Source organism: Euprymna scolopes, chromosome 40 (assembly GCF_053919585.1).
Source record: "Euprymna scolopes isolate OS-2025 chromosome 40, ASM5391958v1, whole genome shotgun sequence".
Lineage (NCBI taxonomy): Eukaryota > Metazoa > Mollusca > Cephalopoda > Sepiida > Sepiolidae > Euprymna > Euprymna scolopes.
In genome coordinates, this window is record NC_136521.1 from 25,885,110 (window position 1) to 25,901,596 (window position 16,487).

The 16,487-nt window shown below is 31.4% G+C and overlaps 1 protein-coding gene across 3 annotated transcripts in view; it reads left to right on the forward strand.

The window, feature by feature from the left end:
• The window catches only part of LOC145265442 (putative ATP-dependent RNA helicase DDX47), a 66,139-nt gene that overhangs the window by 22,838 nt on the left and 26,814 nt on the right, over window positions 1-16,487 (forward strand). For all 3 annotated transcript variants that reach the window (XM_080121289.1, XM_080121290.1, XM_080121288.1), the window contains 6 exons: window positions 1,753-1,846; window positions 3,598-3,786; window positions 5,192-5,263; window positions 9,041-9,111; window positions 12,818-12,865; window positions 14,102-14,173. In XM_080121289.1, the coding sequence (XP_079977415.1) occupies window positions 1,753-1,846; window positions 3,598-3,786; window positions 5,192-5,263; window positions 9,041-9,111; window positions 12,818-12,865; window positions 14,102-14,173 (546 nt within the window). The remainder of the gene's footprint in view (window positions 1-1,752; window positions 1,847-3,597; window positions 3,787-5,191; window positions 5,264-9,040; window positions 9,112-12,817; window positions 12,866-14,101; window positions 14,174-16,487) is intronic.

Sequence of the window (16,487 nt, forward strand, 5' to 3'; positions counted from 1 at the left end):
GTCGGCCAAGGAAAACTTGAAAGCAAGCAATTAGACAAAGACTGTGCAGAGTTGTATTTGCAACAGCTGAAGCATGACAGCTGGAGAGAGAGCTTGTGTAATTCAAGAAAACGTCTGACCCCTGAACAAGGGAAAAGTTACGTTAAATGAATTGAAGATTCGAGTAATGATCAGCCTCTACAAACAATGAAACATTTAATTTGTTGAAGCTCATGATGGTAAGTGGTGTTACAACTTATTAGAGACACAAAAAAGAATATGCCAGTGGCAAAAAAGATTACAATATCCACACCAATTAATATGTACATAAATAATTGCTTTATTGAACTATGAAAATGTAGATAATGAAAGAGATGCGTCAGCTGCCAGCATCACAGGGAGAGGTGACGAGAAGTGTCGGTATGAGTTTTCCAACATTGCTGCTCAAATATCTTTGAGGTTGAACAGGCTGAAGACCAAGAGGTTCTGGAAAGGATGGAATGAAAGTGTGATTTGTGAGTTACTCAAAAAAGGGCCAGTTGGTTTGCATTAAATTGTAAAAACGTTACCTAAACAAGAGGCAAGATTTTATTTGAGACTGACAAATTGAATGTTGGAAAGACAGCACAGTTGCTAAGCTATTTAGTTAACAAATGGACTGACACATATCTCCAGAAACAACTATTTTTTTCCCCCTGGAATGGTCACTGACTATATCTGAAAATGTTGTTGCGCTATATTGTATATCAGGTTAATTTCTCTCTTGACTATGTTGATTAGATGTTGAAATATGTTTAAATAGAAATCAGGAATCAGCCAGAAATTAAAGTGCAAGTCACTTCTGTTTCAAAAAAAAGTCAAGTCACACATTTGTTCAAGAACATCTGATTTTGTTATGAAAAGAAGTTGTTATCCCATAGGCAGACCACAACAAATATAACATTTCCATTTTTCCAAAAAAATCTTCATTTTTCTAATCTTTGAATCTTGATTCGACTTTTTTGTGTTCTTTCAACTCTTGCATTGGTTAAAATGTTTCGAAGATTAACGTGAAAACTGAATATGTATTAACATTTACAGAAATTAATATCAAACTCTGGTTCACCAAAATAGGCTGTGGACAAAATCAGGAAAGTTTAGGTTAAATGGGCACTTTTTTTTTTTTTTTTTTTTTTTTTTTACCACAAGAACATATAAAAAAATTAATGTTTTTTTTTTTTTTTTTTGCTTCTGTCCATCTGTATAGAACACTGTGGGACTGCTTCCCAGCTGACTATAATGTGGCTGTTTTCAAATTTAATATAAATAAGTTCTTGTGGAGCCTTCCTCTTTAATAATGAAACTCTAAGTTTCACTATTACCTGACACCCATTAACCCTCTTCCTAGAGTAGCCCTTAGGGCTTTGTTACTCTAGTACAAAAAAGGAACACAAATGAATCATAATACTTGACTTTTGCTTTTTAAACTTTAATTCAATTTGACAATTTACAGGTTTGGTATTACTTTTGAATAAATCTCATGATAGTAAATTTGTCAGCCATTTTTTGGATCTATAGGGTTAATGTTTAATGGCAAAATTCAATTTTTTTATTTTTTTGTATTCTTAAATTAAAACATGTTCACCCCTTTCATGCATTAAATTAAAAAAAATCTTCAATAAAAAATGGTTCAGTTATAGCCATTAGCTATGTATGAAAAATGTTTTTTAAAATATTTTTCAAAATCTGATTTATCTTTTTCAATGAAAATATTTTTCCTTTACTTTTACACAGGGTGTTGTTGATGTTCTTTGTGAAACTTGCAAAGACTTAAAATGGACACAGCCCACAAAAATTCAAAAGGAAGCCATCCCGGTTGCATTGGCAGGTCAGCATTTTTCTTCTTTTAAGCTTCCCATTCCTTCATCAATCAAATCTTGCATGAATTCAAGATATTTTCTTCTTACATTCGTCAACAAATATTTTTGCTGTCTAAAAGCTAATAGTGATTTTGAATAAGTTGAATACGAAAATCAACTCAGAATTTTTTTTAATCATTAGATCAATTTTTTGATGAAATGGAATTTTTTTTTTTTATGTTTTATAATGAAATTGAACTATATAAATTTCTATTTTCTCAATTGCCATTTCTTTTTATCTATTCATATTGACTCATACCTACCAGCATTAAACATTACTCAAAATTTCTCATAGGTTATACATCAAGTATTTTTTTTTATTTATTTTTTTTTTTTTTTAGGAACAACTGTATTTACATCTTTCAAAATTGACACAACAAATGTTAAACTTCTCCATAAATCTTTAGTCTGCTGTCTCAATCTCTCTTTACAAGCTATGTGAGTTGCCCATTTGTCCCAATCTCTTAAACATCACTTCAGAATATGCAAAATAAAATGTTTTTACTAAATTGTCAATTTTCATTTTGTTTTCCACTAAAGTAAATTCACTAAAAAATCTAACACATCAGGATTTTTCAAGCATTTTCAATTTGATGTTTCCATATTGATTGTAAAAGTTGTTCCAGGAATTGTTCTAGTTATTTTATGAATTATAGAAATTTATAGAATAAATAACTATATCGTGCCACAAGCTGAAAGAACTATATTGACTAAATATCTAAGTGTGCCACAAGTTAAGAACTCTTTTTCCTTACATAGCAGCAGGGAAATCGTGTCGAAAATGTGCCTCGAGCTGTTCATGCAAATACAATCTCTTCATAAAAATATCTAGACAAATCATGCAAACTATGCAAACTGATTCAAATAAAAAACTATCAATTATTTTTAGAAATTTTCTTTAAGGCATATTATACAATCCTCTTAAGCAAATCAAGTATCGTACCTTAAACCAATGCATGAATAAATACCAGTGTAAAAGGCAAAAACCTTGACCTTATTAGGCAAAACTGACTTTTTACTCGGTGGTTTGAAGTTAATGTGAGAAGAGGAATCAACTCCAATGCTTATCTTGTATGTTAGCAGAAGTGATCAGTCTACCATGTTTATTGGTCTGAAATGAGGAATTGTACACTGCACAAATTAATGTTTTGTAATACACAAATACATCATTCTCTCTCTCTTGGCTACTGAATGACTTTCTCTAATGTTTTGAAAGTAAACATCCCTAAATGTGTTTATTCCAAAAGCTGTTTAACCCTTAAAATAAAAGGAGAAAAAATTACTTTCATACAACTCAACTTGTCAAACAGTAGTTTGTAAAATTCAACACAAAATACTCTTAACAAAGAATTAGTTTACTAAGTTCAAACTCAGTCCATTCCATATCACCATTTTCATTTATGGATGTTGGCAACCTTCATATGGTCTCTCTTCTAAATTCTTAATTATAGAAAGAATTGTGGTAACCAATGCCAACAATAAAATGAAACTGGCCAAAACATTGTATCATGCTGATTTTATGTGCAAGAATAACTAGAAACATCCTTGTATCACTTGCCAATTTGGATCCCACAGAAAATTGTTTTGATTTTGTGATTCATTTTATTGTGTCTATGTGATGCAAAGATGCTATAGAATCATACTGTTTTGAATATACATTGCATTTTGACAAGTCATTCAGTAAATTCCTTTCATAATTTTTTAAATTTTTGTTTTATAGGCAATGATATCATTGGATTGGCTGAAACAGGGTCTGGAAAAACTGGAGCGTTTGCCATTCCAATTCTCCAAGCTTTACTGGAAAAGCCACAACGGCTTTTTGGACTTGTGTTAACTCCCACCCGAGAGTTGGCTTATCAAATATCTGAACAATTTGAAGCTTTGGGCGCAGCCATTAGTGTGAAATGTGGTAATTAGCAATTTTGTTCTTTCTTTATTTTTATTTTCCTTTTTTAATATATATATTTTTTTTCATTCTTTCCTTTTCTTTTTCATTTCCTTTTTCCATTTAATTAGTTGAAGTGCCAGTTTCTAGCCATTATCTTAAATCATTCTCTTCTGCATGTAAACCTAAAGAAAGAGTTTAAACTTTTTCCCTAATTAGGTTTACATGATTTTGAATTTTAATTTAAAGAATGACTTTTTCATGAATAAATTATAAAATATAAAAATCTGTATTTCGATTAATGCACAAATGAAATATGGCAGTTCAAATGAAAATAACAGGAAAACTATTTAATGTTTATGTATCAGGCTAATGTATTTGTGTACATCAAAACTTATGGAAAGTCATGAAATAAAACTTTAGAAAATAAAATTACAATTTTTGGTGTATACAAATACTTTTGTCTAATATATGTAAGTTTATCAAATAGGTTTCCTGTTATTTTATTTTGAACTGCTATATTTCATTTGTGCATTAAATAACTGGTTTTTATGTTTTATCAAGCAATTATTAATTAAAAAGTCATTTTTAATTGTTTAAAATTTAAAGCTAACACTTTTCCCCAGTTATGTTGACATACAGAATAAGAACTTAAAAATCAACTCCATAGGAAAAGTATTTGTGTTGTGTGCCTGTCAAATTGATAACGATGTGTGGCAACAAAAAAAGCCGAAATAGGCAAAGTAACAATTGTATTTGCCCTATCCTAAAATCTGTCTTGCATAAAACAATCAAAAACTTTTTATGAGAGTGACAAAGGTTGTGAGAATTGTATGCTTATGTTGGTTGTGGACTATTTTTAGCATTTGTGTTTGATATTTATTTTTCATTTTGGACCCTACTTTTTCTTAAAAGAATTAATTGAAATAAAAGCAATAATAAATTATTTTTCACTGAATAAATAACAAAAGAGGGGATGATGGGGTTTCAACCATACAATATCAGCTGTAACAGTTGAAATTAAATTTATTGGTAAAAAATTAAAGTACACAAAGCCATGACAAAATATGTACTGCCTCATATTCTATGGAGCAGAAACACATTGAGATGAAAGTATCTATGGTAAAAAATTTTTTATGGAGACCACAATTTAGTACTGGGGTGAAAACTCCTGAAAAAATTACATTTAACTTTCCATTGATGATGTACTCCAGAATCTCATCTTCTAATACTCAGATGAGGAGTAATCAGCAACCATCATGTATCCAAGACACTTCATTTTATTCATGAAGACATTAAAATAGTTTTATCAATGGATTTGAATATACAATAAGAAATGTCATATTGAATTAATGTTACGTTAAAATTCTGAATATTTAGTCTTGATAATTTAACTTTGAAATTTATCTTTTCTGCTTTTATTCTCAAGCCGTCATCGTTGGTGGTGTTGACATGATGACACAGTCATTGATGTTAGCCAGTAAACCTCATATTGTCATTGGTAAGTTAAACCGTTTTGAAAATTGTTTTCTCTTATTAATATTATAATAATTAAGGGGCATTGTCTGTTTCAGTATGGATATGTATAAATAGATATTCCTTTGCAAGATAATTAATCTATATATGTTTATATATTTGCATATATGGGAGTTACTCATAAAACCTCAAATTTTTGTGAAATTTTAAGAATAAATAGTTGACATAAATTAATAGATATTCTTCAAATTTAAGTTTCTTTAAAGTATTTTAAAAGGATGGAATAATAGACATAACTTCCCATTTAAAAATTAAAATATTTCAGATATGCATGAAATTTGATCCATCAATCAAATAAGATTTCTTGAATTTCAATTTCACAAGATCCTTTAAAGTTTAGTCATTTTCTAGAATTCAAACCATGTTATGGATTTTTAGCAAAATTAAATTAAAAATTCTAGACATGTTTAGTAGCATTATTTGTCGATTTTGATCTTTGTAAGGGAGACAAAAAAAGTTGTACAAAACTGTTTTGTTTAGATAATTAATTTTACCGATTTTGGTAATTATATTCTTTTAGCTCGGTGGGGTGTGTGTGTGTGTGTGTGTATATATATATATATATATATATACATACTAGCAGGCAAACCTGATGTTAGCCGGAATTGAATGAAGATCAACAAATGTTCTACATTTCTAATACTTTTGTCATCAGAATCAATGAAAAAGCTCTTTTTTCAATCAAATTGATTGATTACCTGCTCTATTTGAAAATCCATCATAGTGCAGCAAAAGGAAGCTCACATGCCTCTCTACAGCTACTTAGTTCATAATAGATTGTAGTCTACATTGTACTATTGGGAATCTACTGTAGATTTTATTAAATTATTTTTATATAATGGCTTTAATCAAAGTTTTAAAATAGAAATGTCAAGTGTCATGGCTCAGTTGTGCTCTAAACAGAAACATTCATTTCGAACACACTGGCCTGTGATTTAAATATGTCTGAGAAGTTGACATCAGATACTGGACAAAGCAACAAAGGAATTCGGTCAATATAAACAAGTGAGGGACACAAAGAAAGTTGGAGAGAGGCACAAGTTGCTTCCCCCATCCACGTCTCTCTTTCCTCTCTCTCCATAACCGACGAGGTTGAATTGCCATAATAAAGTTGTTTTATAAACACAAATTGATTGCATATATGCCCATGCATGAAAAACACTATAAGCAAAATTATATATTCTCTACATGTGCTTATACTACAATATAAATAAAATGAAATATAATTTTAAAATTAGATAAGTAATCAAGTAAAACTAATGTCTTAGTTTAAAAACAAATTAGATGTTTATTAACAGTGTGAACACTTTCATAGCAATTTCTATTTCCTTCGTTTTACACTGACACATGATTTGTATATGAATAATGTTCATTATGTTTCTATGATAACTAAATATATACTTTTAGTTTAAATATTTTTGAAGCATAACAATATTTTTTTAATTTATTTTTTACATTTGGAAAATGAACACATTCTAAAAAGAATTATGATACTTATACATTTACAGTATAAACATACAGCTGAAATAATAAAATTGTTTCATAAATTTCGAAAGCCATTCTTAACATGGCAGTAAGAAAGACCCGCCCTCCCCCATTGCCATGTTAAGAATATTGTGTTGTGGTATGTTACTCAATGAAAAATGCCCAATACTCAGGCAACATCAGATAATGTCTGGGAGGATTTTCTTATTTTAACACTTGCAAATCCATGTGATGATAATCTCAAGTTGTCTCCAACTTACCACCATAATTTGAAAAGGATTGACATCATCACTAGAAGTTACCCTCTATTTATCACCCCCACTACTCGAATAAACAGGAGATAATGTCTGGAAGCATTGTCTCATTTAAACACTCGCCAATCCATGTGATGCTAATCTCAAGTTGTACCTCCCTTTACACTATAATTTGGAGAGAAATGACATCATTACTGGAAGTTACCCCTTCCTGCCTATCACCTTTCCTACTTGAATAAACAGGAGATAATGTCTGGGAGCATTGTCTCATTTTAACACTCATCAATACATGTGATAATAATCTATAGTTGTCCCTCTACATCAGACTATAATTTGAAGAGAAATGGCATCATCATTGGAAGTTATCCCCACCTCTACTCAAATAAATGGGAGGAGATAATGTCTAGGAGCATTCTCATTTTAGCACTCACCAATCCATGTGATAATAATCTATGGTTGTCTCCCTATTTCAGACTATAATTTGAAGAGGAATGATGTCATTTGAATTACCACCCACGCCTATCACCCACATCTGTTCAAATAAAGAGGAGGAGATAATGTCTGGGGGATTGTCTCATTTAAACACTCGTCAATCCATGTGATGCTTATATCAAGTTGTCCCCCACTTAATGCCATAATTTTAAAGAGCGACGTCATCACTGGAAGTTACCCTCCTGCCTATCACCCCCCTTACTCAAATAAACAGGAGGAGATAATGTCTGAGAGGATCGTCTCATTTAAACACTTACCAATCCATGTGATGATAATCTCAAGTTGTCTTTTTTGTTTTTGTTTTTTTGTAATCATTTTACTTCTGCAATTCTTGATTTCTTCAAGTTTCCTAGACATTATTGGGATATAGGTCGCATTAGTTTAAATGTAAAGATGTGAAGAGATTGATGAAACAAAATTCCAATTATCTATGTTATTCCACCAAGAAATTTAAATGAGCCCCAACTTTTGCTTAAAGAAATCTGAAGTATAAATACAAAATTTCATGTAAGAAAATTTCTTTTTTTATCATGTCAAACGATTTGGATATTTCTGAAGATTATTTCTTGCTTGTATAAGAGACTTAGCGACTAGGAATGGTTTACAGCTATATACAACTTGTATGTTATTTCATTTACACACTTCTTCCATTTTTGTCTTGTTTCTCTTATGTTTTATTGCAATTGTTTGTGACTTGTTAGGGTGCATTTCAAAAGTCAGTTCACCAACTCTGACTCCTGAAATATGAAAAAAAAATTGGGGGGGTTTGTATTACTGTACACATAGATTCGAAAAAGTTGTCAAAAAACAAATATATAACAAATGTTATCAAAGGCAAGATAAGTTACTTTTCTACCAAACTGGATATATTTTTTGTGTTTTTATTTAATGTAACATGTTTATTTAGCTCGATAAACATGCAGTGTTTACCGATGTATTGGAAAATTCAAAATGCCGCCCGATTCTCTCTTTAATGTGATAAGTTTGGGAAAAGGTGTTATAAATAATAAACTAGACAAAATACTATAAAAAAAACCACCGGATATATGATATGTCAACTTATGTCACGGTAACATATATTGAGCGAATTTATAAAAGTATTTTGTCTCGTTTATTATTCATAACACCTTTTCCTGAACTTACCGTGTTAAAGAGTCAGGCGGCATTTTGAATTTTCCAATACATCGGTAAACACTGCATGTTTTTCGAGCTGAATAAACATATTACATTAAATAAAAACACAAAAAATATATCCAGTTTGGTAGAAAAGTAACTTATCTTGCCTTTGATAACATTTATTTGTTATATATGTTTTTTGACAACTTTTTCAAATCTGTGTACAGTAATACAAACCCATTTTTTTAATATTTCTAAAACAGTCTCACTAAGGATACTAAAAAATTTTGATTCTTATTGTTTTTGTGTTTTTCATTGTACGCAATTATGAAATCAATATAAAAAATTTCTTCATCTTAAATTTTTTGTGATTAATTTTTATTTTTTGTTTGCAGCAACTCCTGGTCGCTTGGTTGATCATTTGGAAAATACAAAAGGTTTCAGTTTGAGGTCTTTAAAATGTCTTGTAAGTTACATATGCCATTTTTGTTTAAATTGACTACTAGTCTTTCAAAAGCTCCATTTTCATTTTTATTATAAACTAGCGAGGGGTACCCGGCGTTGCTGTTGGTAGGGGTGTGTGGTGTTAAATAAAAAAAGAAGCTGGGGGGGGGGGGTAGGATCAAAGCCGAACCCCTGAATGGAAGTTTGAAAATAAAATCGGACAGCCAGAAGTGAAAGATGTTTGAAAGTCGTCGAGCGTTACGACGACGATGTAAGCATTGTTATAAGCGAAGTAAGAAAAGAAAACGTTTTAATTAAGTGGGGGGGGGGGGTAAACACAAAAAAAATAACGTAAGGCAAACGAACGAACGTTACGTGAAAAATGGCTTAAATAATACAGGGTTCAATATTTAAATATAAAAAATCACAAAAAAAAAAAAAAAACAACATTTCGCACCCACGATTCGAACCCAAAACGTTTAGATAATGAACCAAGCCCTTAACTACCTGCGCTAAAGCAGCATATATAAAGTCTGTTCGGTTTATCAACTATTTAAAGTAAATCAGGTCACGATGTCATGACGTCATCTGACGCATGCGTTGTTGACCCTCCCCCTTGTCGAATCTGTCTAGACATCTCTCTCACTCTCATTCTCTCACCTCTCTCATTCTCTCACTCTCTCATTCTCTCATTCTCTCACTCTCTCATTCTCTCATTCTCTCACTCTCTCATTCTCTCATTCTCTCACTCTCTCATTTCTCTCATTCTCTCATTCTCTCACACTCTCATTCTCTCACACTCTCATTCTCTCACTCTCTCATTCTCTCACTCTCATTCTCTCACTCCTCATTCTCTCACTCTCATTCTCTCACTATCATTCTCTCACTATCATTCTCTCACTATCATTCTCTCACTCTCACTCTCTCATTCTCTCACTCTCTCATTCTCTCACTCTCTCATTCTCTCACTCTCACTCTCTCATTCTCTCATTCTCTCACTCTCAATCTCTCATTTTCTCACTCTCACTCTCTCCATTCTCTCACCTCTCTCACTCTCTCACTCTCTCACTCTCTCACTCTCTCTTCTCTCATTCTCTCATTCTCTCACTCTCTCATTCTCTCACTCTCTCCATTCTCTCACTCTCTCATTCTCTCACTCTCTCCATTCTCTCCACTCTCACTCTCTCATTCTCTCACTCTCACTCTCTCATTCTCTCACTCTCACTCATTCTCTACTCTCTCATTCTCTCACTCTCACTCTCTCATTCTCTCACTCTCACTCTCTCATTCTCCACTCTCACTCTCTCATTCTCTCACCTCTCACCCTCTCCCATTCTCTCACTCTCTCACTCTCTCACCTTTCTCTCACTCTCTCACTCTCTCATTCTCTCACTCATTCTCTCATTCTCTCACTCATTCCTCTCACTCTCACTCATTCTCTCACTCTCACTCATTCTCTCACTCTCACTCATTTCTCTCACTCATTCTCTCACTCTCACTCATTCTCTCACTCTCACTCATTCTCTCACTCATTCTCTCACTCTCACTCATTCTCTCACTCTCACTCGTTCTCTCACTTCACTCGTTCTCTCTCTCTCTCTCACTCGTTCTCTCACTCATTCTCTCACTCTCACTCATTCTCTCACTCCTGTTCTCTCTCTCTCTCTCTCTCTCACTCTTTCTCTCTCTCTCTCTCTCTCACTCGTTCTCTCTCTCTCTCTCTCTCTCACTCTTCTCTCTCTCTCTCTCGTTCTCTCTCTCTCTCTCTCACTCTCTCTCTCTCACTCATTCTCTCTCTCTCACTCATTCTCTCTCTCTCACTCATTCTCTCACTCTCACTCATTCTCTCACTCTCACTCATTCTCTCACTCTCACTCATTCTCTCACTCTCACTCATTCTCTCACTCTCACTCATTCTCTTCCATCTCACTCATTCTCTCACTCTCACTCATTCCCTCACTCTCACTCTCACTCATTCTCACTCTCACTCATTCTCTCTCTCTCACTCGTTCTCTCTCTCTCTCTCTCTCACTCATTCTCTCTCTCTCTCTCTCTCTCTCACTCATTCTCTCTCTCTCTCTCTCTCTCTCACTCATTCTCTCTCTCTCTCTCTCACTCATTCTCTCTCTCTCTCTCTCTCTCTCACTCATTCTCTCTCTCTCTCTCTCTCTCTCTCACTCATTCTCTCTCTCTCTCTCTCTCTCTCACTCATTCTCTCTCTCTCTCTCTCTCTCTCTCACTCATTCTCTCTCTCTCTCTCTCTCTCACTCCATTCTCTCTTCTCCTTCTCACTCTCTCTCACTCTCACTCTCTCTCTCTCTCTGCTTACTCTAAAGACTGGAAAATGGCGTCTGACTATTTTAATTTTTTAAAAAAAACTTCGATCGTTAATATTTTTTGTAAGCGTTTTTTTTTTTTTACTTCATTTTCGTTTAACTATCGTATCTACCTATTTTGAATGTGGTGATAACTTTGGTAACATTGCCATAGCGTAGAAGTTCATAGTTTAGCTTTAATTAATTTTTTTTTCTACCGATAACATTTTTAAATTGTAAATTCCAACGGCCATTAGAGGTTGCTGACGTCAAGATCACGTGACATGACTCAGCGGGTTTTAAATACAAGTTGACCCAAAATAAACGGCCGCGTGTATACTTTATGTATAAGAGTTGGCGGCCGTATTTTTTGGGGCAGTTGTAAATCGATTTAAAAATATGTAATGTTTAACATTAAAATGTCACTTTTTTGAAAATCTATCAGTTGACGCACTTCTGATGGTCATTTTGGGCCGATTTTTCGATATTTGTCATCCGGAAGGTGGGGCTTTCATATGAGACCAAGTTTGTGAATTTTTGTTGTGTCTGTCGAAAGTTTTTAGCAGACACACATACATACATACATACACACACACACATACATTTTCGTTTTTATATATATAGATTAGTGCCTGTTGACAAAAATTCCAAGAAAAAGAAAATTATGCTTTATTCATATACAAGAAAATTATGCTTTATTCATATACAAGATAATAACTTGAAGTTAAAAAAATTAAATACTCTGAACTCGTAGCGTATGTTCCCCCCTCCCCAATGTACATACCCCTCCAACTAATCCAACAAGCAGCAAAATCTCACCCATTCATGGTTGAGGTGTCTAGATACAAGAAAACCTGATAATTTCTTCCCTCAGACTGCTAGACTTTAGAATTCCCTCCCTGTCTCCTGATTCTCTAACTGTACTAATCTGCAAAAGTTTAGATATGTGAACAGACATCTTGCTGCTCAGTTCCTTCTGGTCTCCTGTTAGTAGCTCCTTACATTCCAAGTGGCAATGTCTTGTTTGTGGTGAAAAAGAGCAGAAAACAAATACTTGAAATAGTGTTTTTTTTTTCACTTGCAAATTTGTGACGGTTGAATATATTTGTATGTATGTATGAATAGAAAACAGAACATCAAACTCTGGAAGAAATAAAAATCAAATGATAGATTTAACTGGTTTTATTCGTTGTTCCAAACATTCCCTCATGGTTTTGTTTGCTAACTTTTGGATGACTTGGAGGGTAAACTATCCCTTATTTAGCTTTTAGTCAAATCTACTTTAAATAAAATAGCAATGAAATTGTTTAACATTTTTTTTTACTCTTTAAGCATTTAATGATAAAATTTAAAGGTTTGACTTGAATGTTTAATGGGTTTTTTCTTTCTTAAATAAAGATTTTAATTTTTTAGGTAATGGATGAAGCTGACAGAATTTTAAACATGGATTTTGAAACTGAGGTAAAATTGATATTAAAAACATTTTTTTTTTTTTTTTAATCAATGCTTCCTTTTTTATATGTACTAATATAAAGTTATGTTTTTGGAGTCTATTCATATACAAATAGAAATGTGATTCTTCTATTCATTAATGTAACTTTTCCATTGTTCAGAGGTCAGACATTTTGTGGTATTAGATATTATGTTAACTCTCTCTCTAGTTCAGCAGGTCAGCAGTTTCCAAATTTCACTTTGTGAATTTGTATCCAATCACTTGCTTCTAAGTTTTTTTTTTTTTTTTTTTTTTTTTTTTTTTTTTTTGTCTGGTCAACCTTTCTACAATTTATAGGACCTTCATGCACCTATGCAGTTTAATCAGAAGGATGAACAATGATTGGTTAATAAACAAGAATAGGCAGAATATGCATTACTGAGGCAATAGCTTTTACAATGTCCATACTCAAATTCAAATTACATAAGTCTAAAGGATATTTTAAACTGGATACATGTTTTATAAATTTATTGAAATTAACATCATAACATTGAAAAACCTTACATAAATATTTTTTAATTGAGTGACATTTTTTTATATATAATTCTCTCTCCAAAAATTGAATAGCATTATGTCAAAGCAAATTATTTTTGCTGAAAGTTATTTTTTTTTTTTTTTTTGGCCAAAAATATAAGAAATTATGTAAATCCATTCATCATAATTACTTATTCTTTTATAAATACTAAGGAGTTTATTTCTTTTCATATTAGCTATAAAGCAGTATAAGCTAGGTAAAGATGGAAACTTAATATATTGATGAAGGAACAAACTATTTTATTTCTTTAATTATGGTTAGAAAATCTGCTTAAATAAAATCTTTGCAACTGGTTATGTTCACAATACTTTGGATGTTGCATTTTTTGCCTTCAATTAAAATGAAAACAGTTGTAAACAATATTTTACAATCAATTTGGACAATTCAAACTTATGAATTTAAAATATGACACTTGAGTTAGAATAATTTTTTTTAAAAATTAGTGAAAATGCAGTAAAGTGCTCATAATCCAATAATTCTTGTACCAAAGAAAGTGCGAACATTCATTATAATGAAAAAGAAAGGATTTGAAAATGAATTCCTGGTGTGATGCTATTGGATCAATCTACTGATTATTATATTATTATTCATGAAGTTTATTCTTTTAATCCACAAAAATTAAGTTTTGCTTTTGATATTTTACAAAACTTTTTTTTTTTTTTTCTTTTAGATTGACAAAATCTTGAAAGTTATACCTCGGGAACGAAATACGTACCTCTATTCTGCTACTATGACCAAAAAGGTAATTTATTTATATTTTATGAAAAGAAAAACAAATGGTCTAACTTTTCTCAAATATTAGTTTTTAATCTCATAGTTCTTATTAAATCTACAAGATTTGTTCCCCAAATTGTTTTTATAAAATATGAGTTTTTATGTACACCTTCTCAACTAAGCAGCTACAGAGTTGAAATTTGATTTATCAATACACCTCAAAAAGACATGTAAAGTGATGTGGGTGTCAACATTGACGGGGATCCTGGTGCAGTCCAGAAAGAGTATGTAGTATACTCTGCCTATGTTCAGCATTTGATACTAACCTTAACCCGATTGGGAAGATCAGTTAATAAAATAAACAATTTCTTTCCCTTTACTAGCTTAAAAGGCTTATTTGCTGAACACTACATATTCTTTTTAAATGTATAATGTATATTACATATCTTAAATATAAATCTGTTTTGTAGTAAATGTCTGAGTGTTGCTTGCCCAATGGTCAACTGGTAATACATGTGGATGTAAATGGCGCTCCAATTGATGTTGAAATCATCTTTTGCTACCTGAGCAACATGTTAAATTAGCAATACACATGAACGATAAAACGCTTTGGATAATCACAGATTTCAAGGGGTTTCTGCTAAATTAACATTATATTTTATAAACCAAAGCACGTTTTCAAAATACTACCGTTTTGTTCGGAAATGAATATACTTTCAAATAAATTAATAAATAATAACGTACATTATATTTTTAAAAAGTTTTCAGTAAATATGATAAAAATGTTAACATCATAAAACAGCGTTTTTGGTAAGATTTTGTAATGACCCCCCCCCCCCCGATTTGTAAACGCTTGTACCGCATTTCTGTTAAGAATTTTTTTATGAAATTTGGAAACTAGCCAGAAGGAATGTCAATTTTAATATTTTCAGGTGTCCGAAATATATTTGACCACTCGTTTTTTTTGTTAAAAAAAAAGATTTCAACATGACGAGTTGGGAAAATTTTGAAGAAAAATTTCTTCGGACACCCACTTTTAAATAAAACAATCTTTTTATTATGTTTATCCGTTGAAAGAATAATAGAATATTGTTTTGTCTTGTGATACTACATCAATCTAAACTAAAAACGATTTTTTTTCCTGATATCAGGTTTTTAAATTGCTACATTTAAAAACCTGATATCAGGAAAAAAAATCGTTTTTAGTTTAGATTGATGTAGTATTAGTAATAGCAGCAGCTGCAATAGCATGGCGTAATCACTTTTTTTTTTCTTTTTTTTTTTTTTTTATTCCAGATAGACTTTTTATTTTTTAAGTTGAAATTCTGGTTATAAAAAATTTTTTTACATGTTTAGTTAGAACTATTTTGTTATCAACCATATAAATATTTAAAAAATTTGGATAGTCAAATTTAAAAAAATATTGTGTTTCACTTTAAACAGAAGATGTGAAATATGATTTTTTGGGGAGGGTGGGGGTCACGTATACGTGCAGTACAACCCTTTTTATTTTTTTAAATTTTCGTCTTGTGTTTTCAGCAGATTATTATTGAATGGAAACTAATCTACTCAATTATAAAAAAAAAATGCAAAATCGATATTTAAATATTTAGCGGAGATGTGTTAAGGAACACAAACAGTAGAAAAAGACATTAAATGTAATTAAAAATAAAAATCAAATTCATTAAAAATTTGTGAATAATTTTTCAACTTTGGGAAAAAGTTTGGTTGGTACTTCTACAGTTTATCGCCGAAAATGGAAACGCCATTTTTTTAGGTACCTGTTGTTAAAATCAGAGGGAGAAATCAATATTTTTAACTATGAGCAAAGTAGGAAATAAATAACAAAAAAATTACAAGGTTTTTATTAAAATTGTATTTCTTAAACTTTTCAATATCTTTACAATTATATTTTCATACATTTTTATACAATAAATGTTTTGGTTTTCAAATGGCGCTTGCTCTGTTTAAACAATTATGAATGTCATTTTCATTTTCTCTTTTTAATAAAAAAAATATATATACGTTTCATGAAAAACTTCCCCATTTTCATTAATTAAATCCAACCATTTCCAATTAACCAATTACAGTGTTCTCTTCTCTTTCACTTTTCTTTAAGTTCTTTCCGGAAGTAATTAATATCTAGTTTAATTTTTTTGTTATTTATTTCCTACTTCAGTTATAGTTTAAAATACTGATTTCTTCCTGATTTTAATGACAGGTGCCCGAAAAAATGGCTTTTTGGCAATAAACTTTTTTTTTTTTTTTTTTTTTTTTTTTTTTAAGGTCACGTTTTTTGTTCATGATGTCACTTGTTTTAAATAACATTTATTTTTGACTGT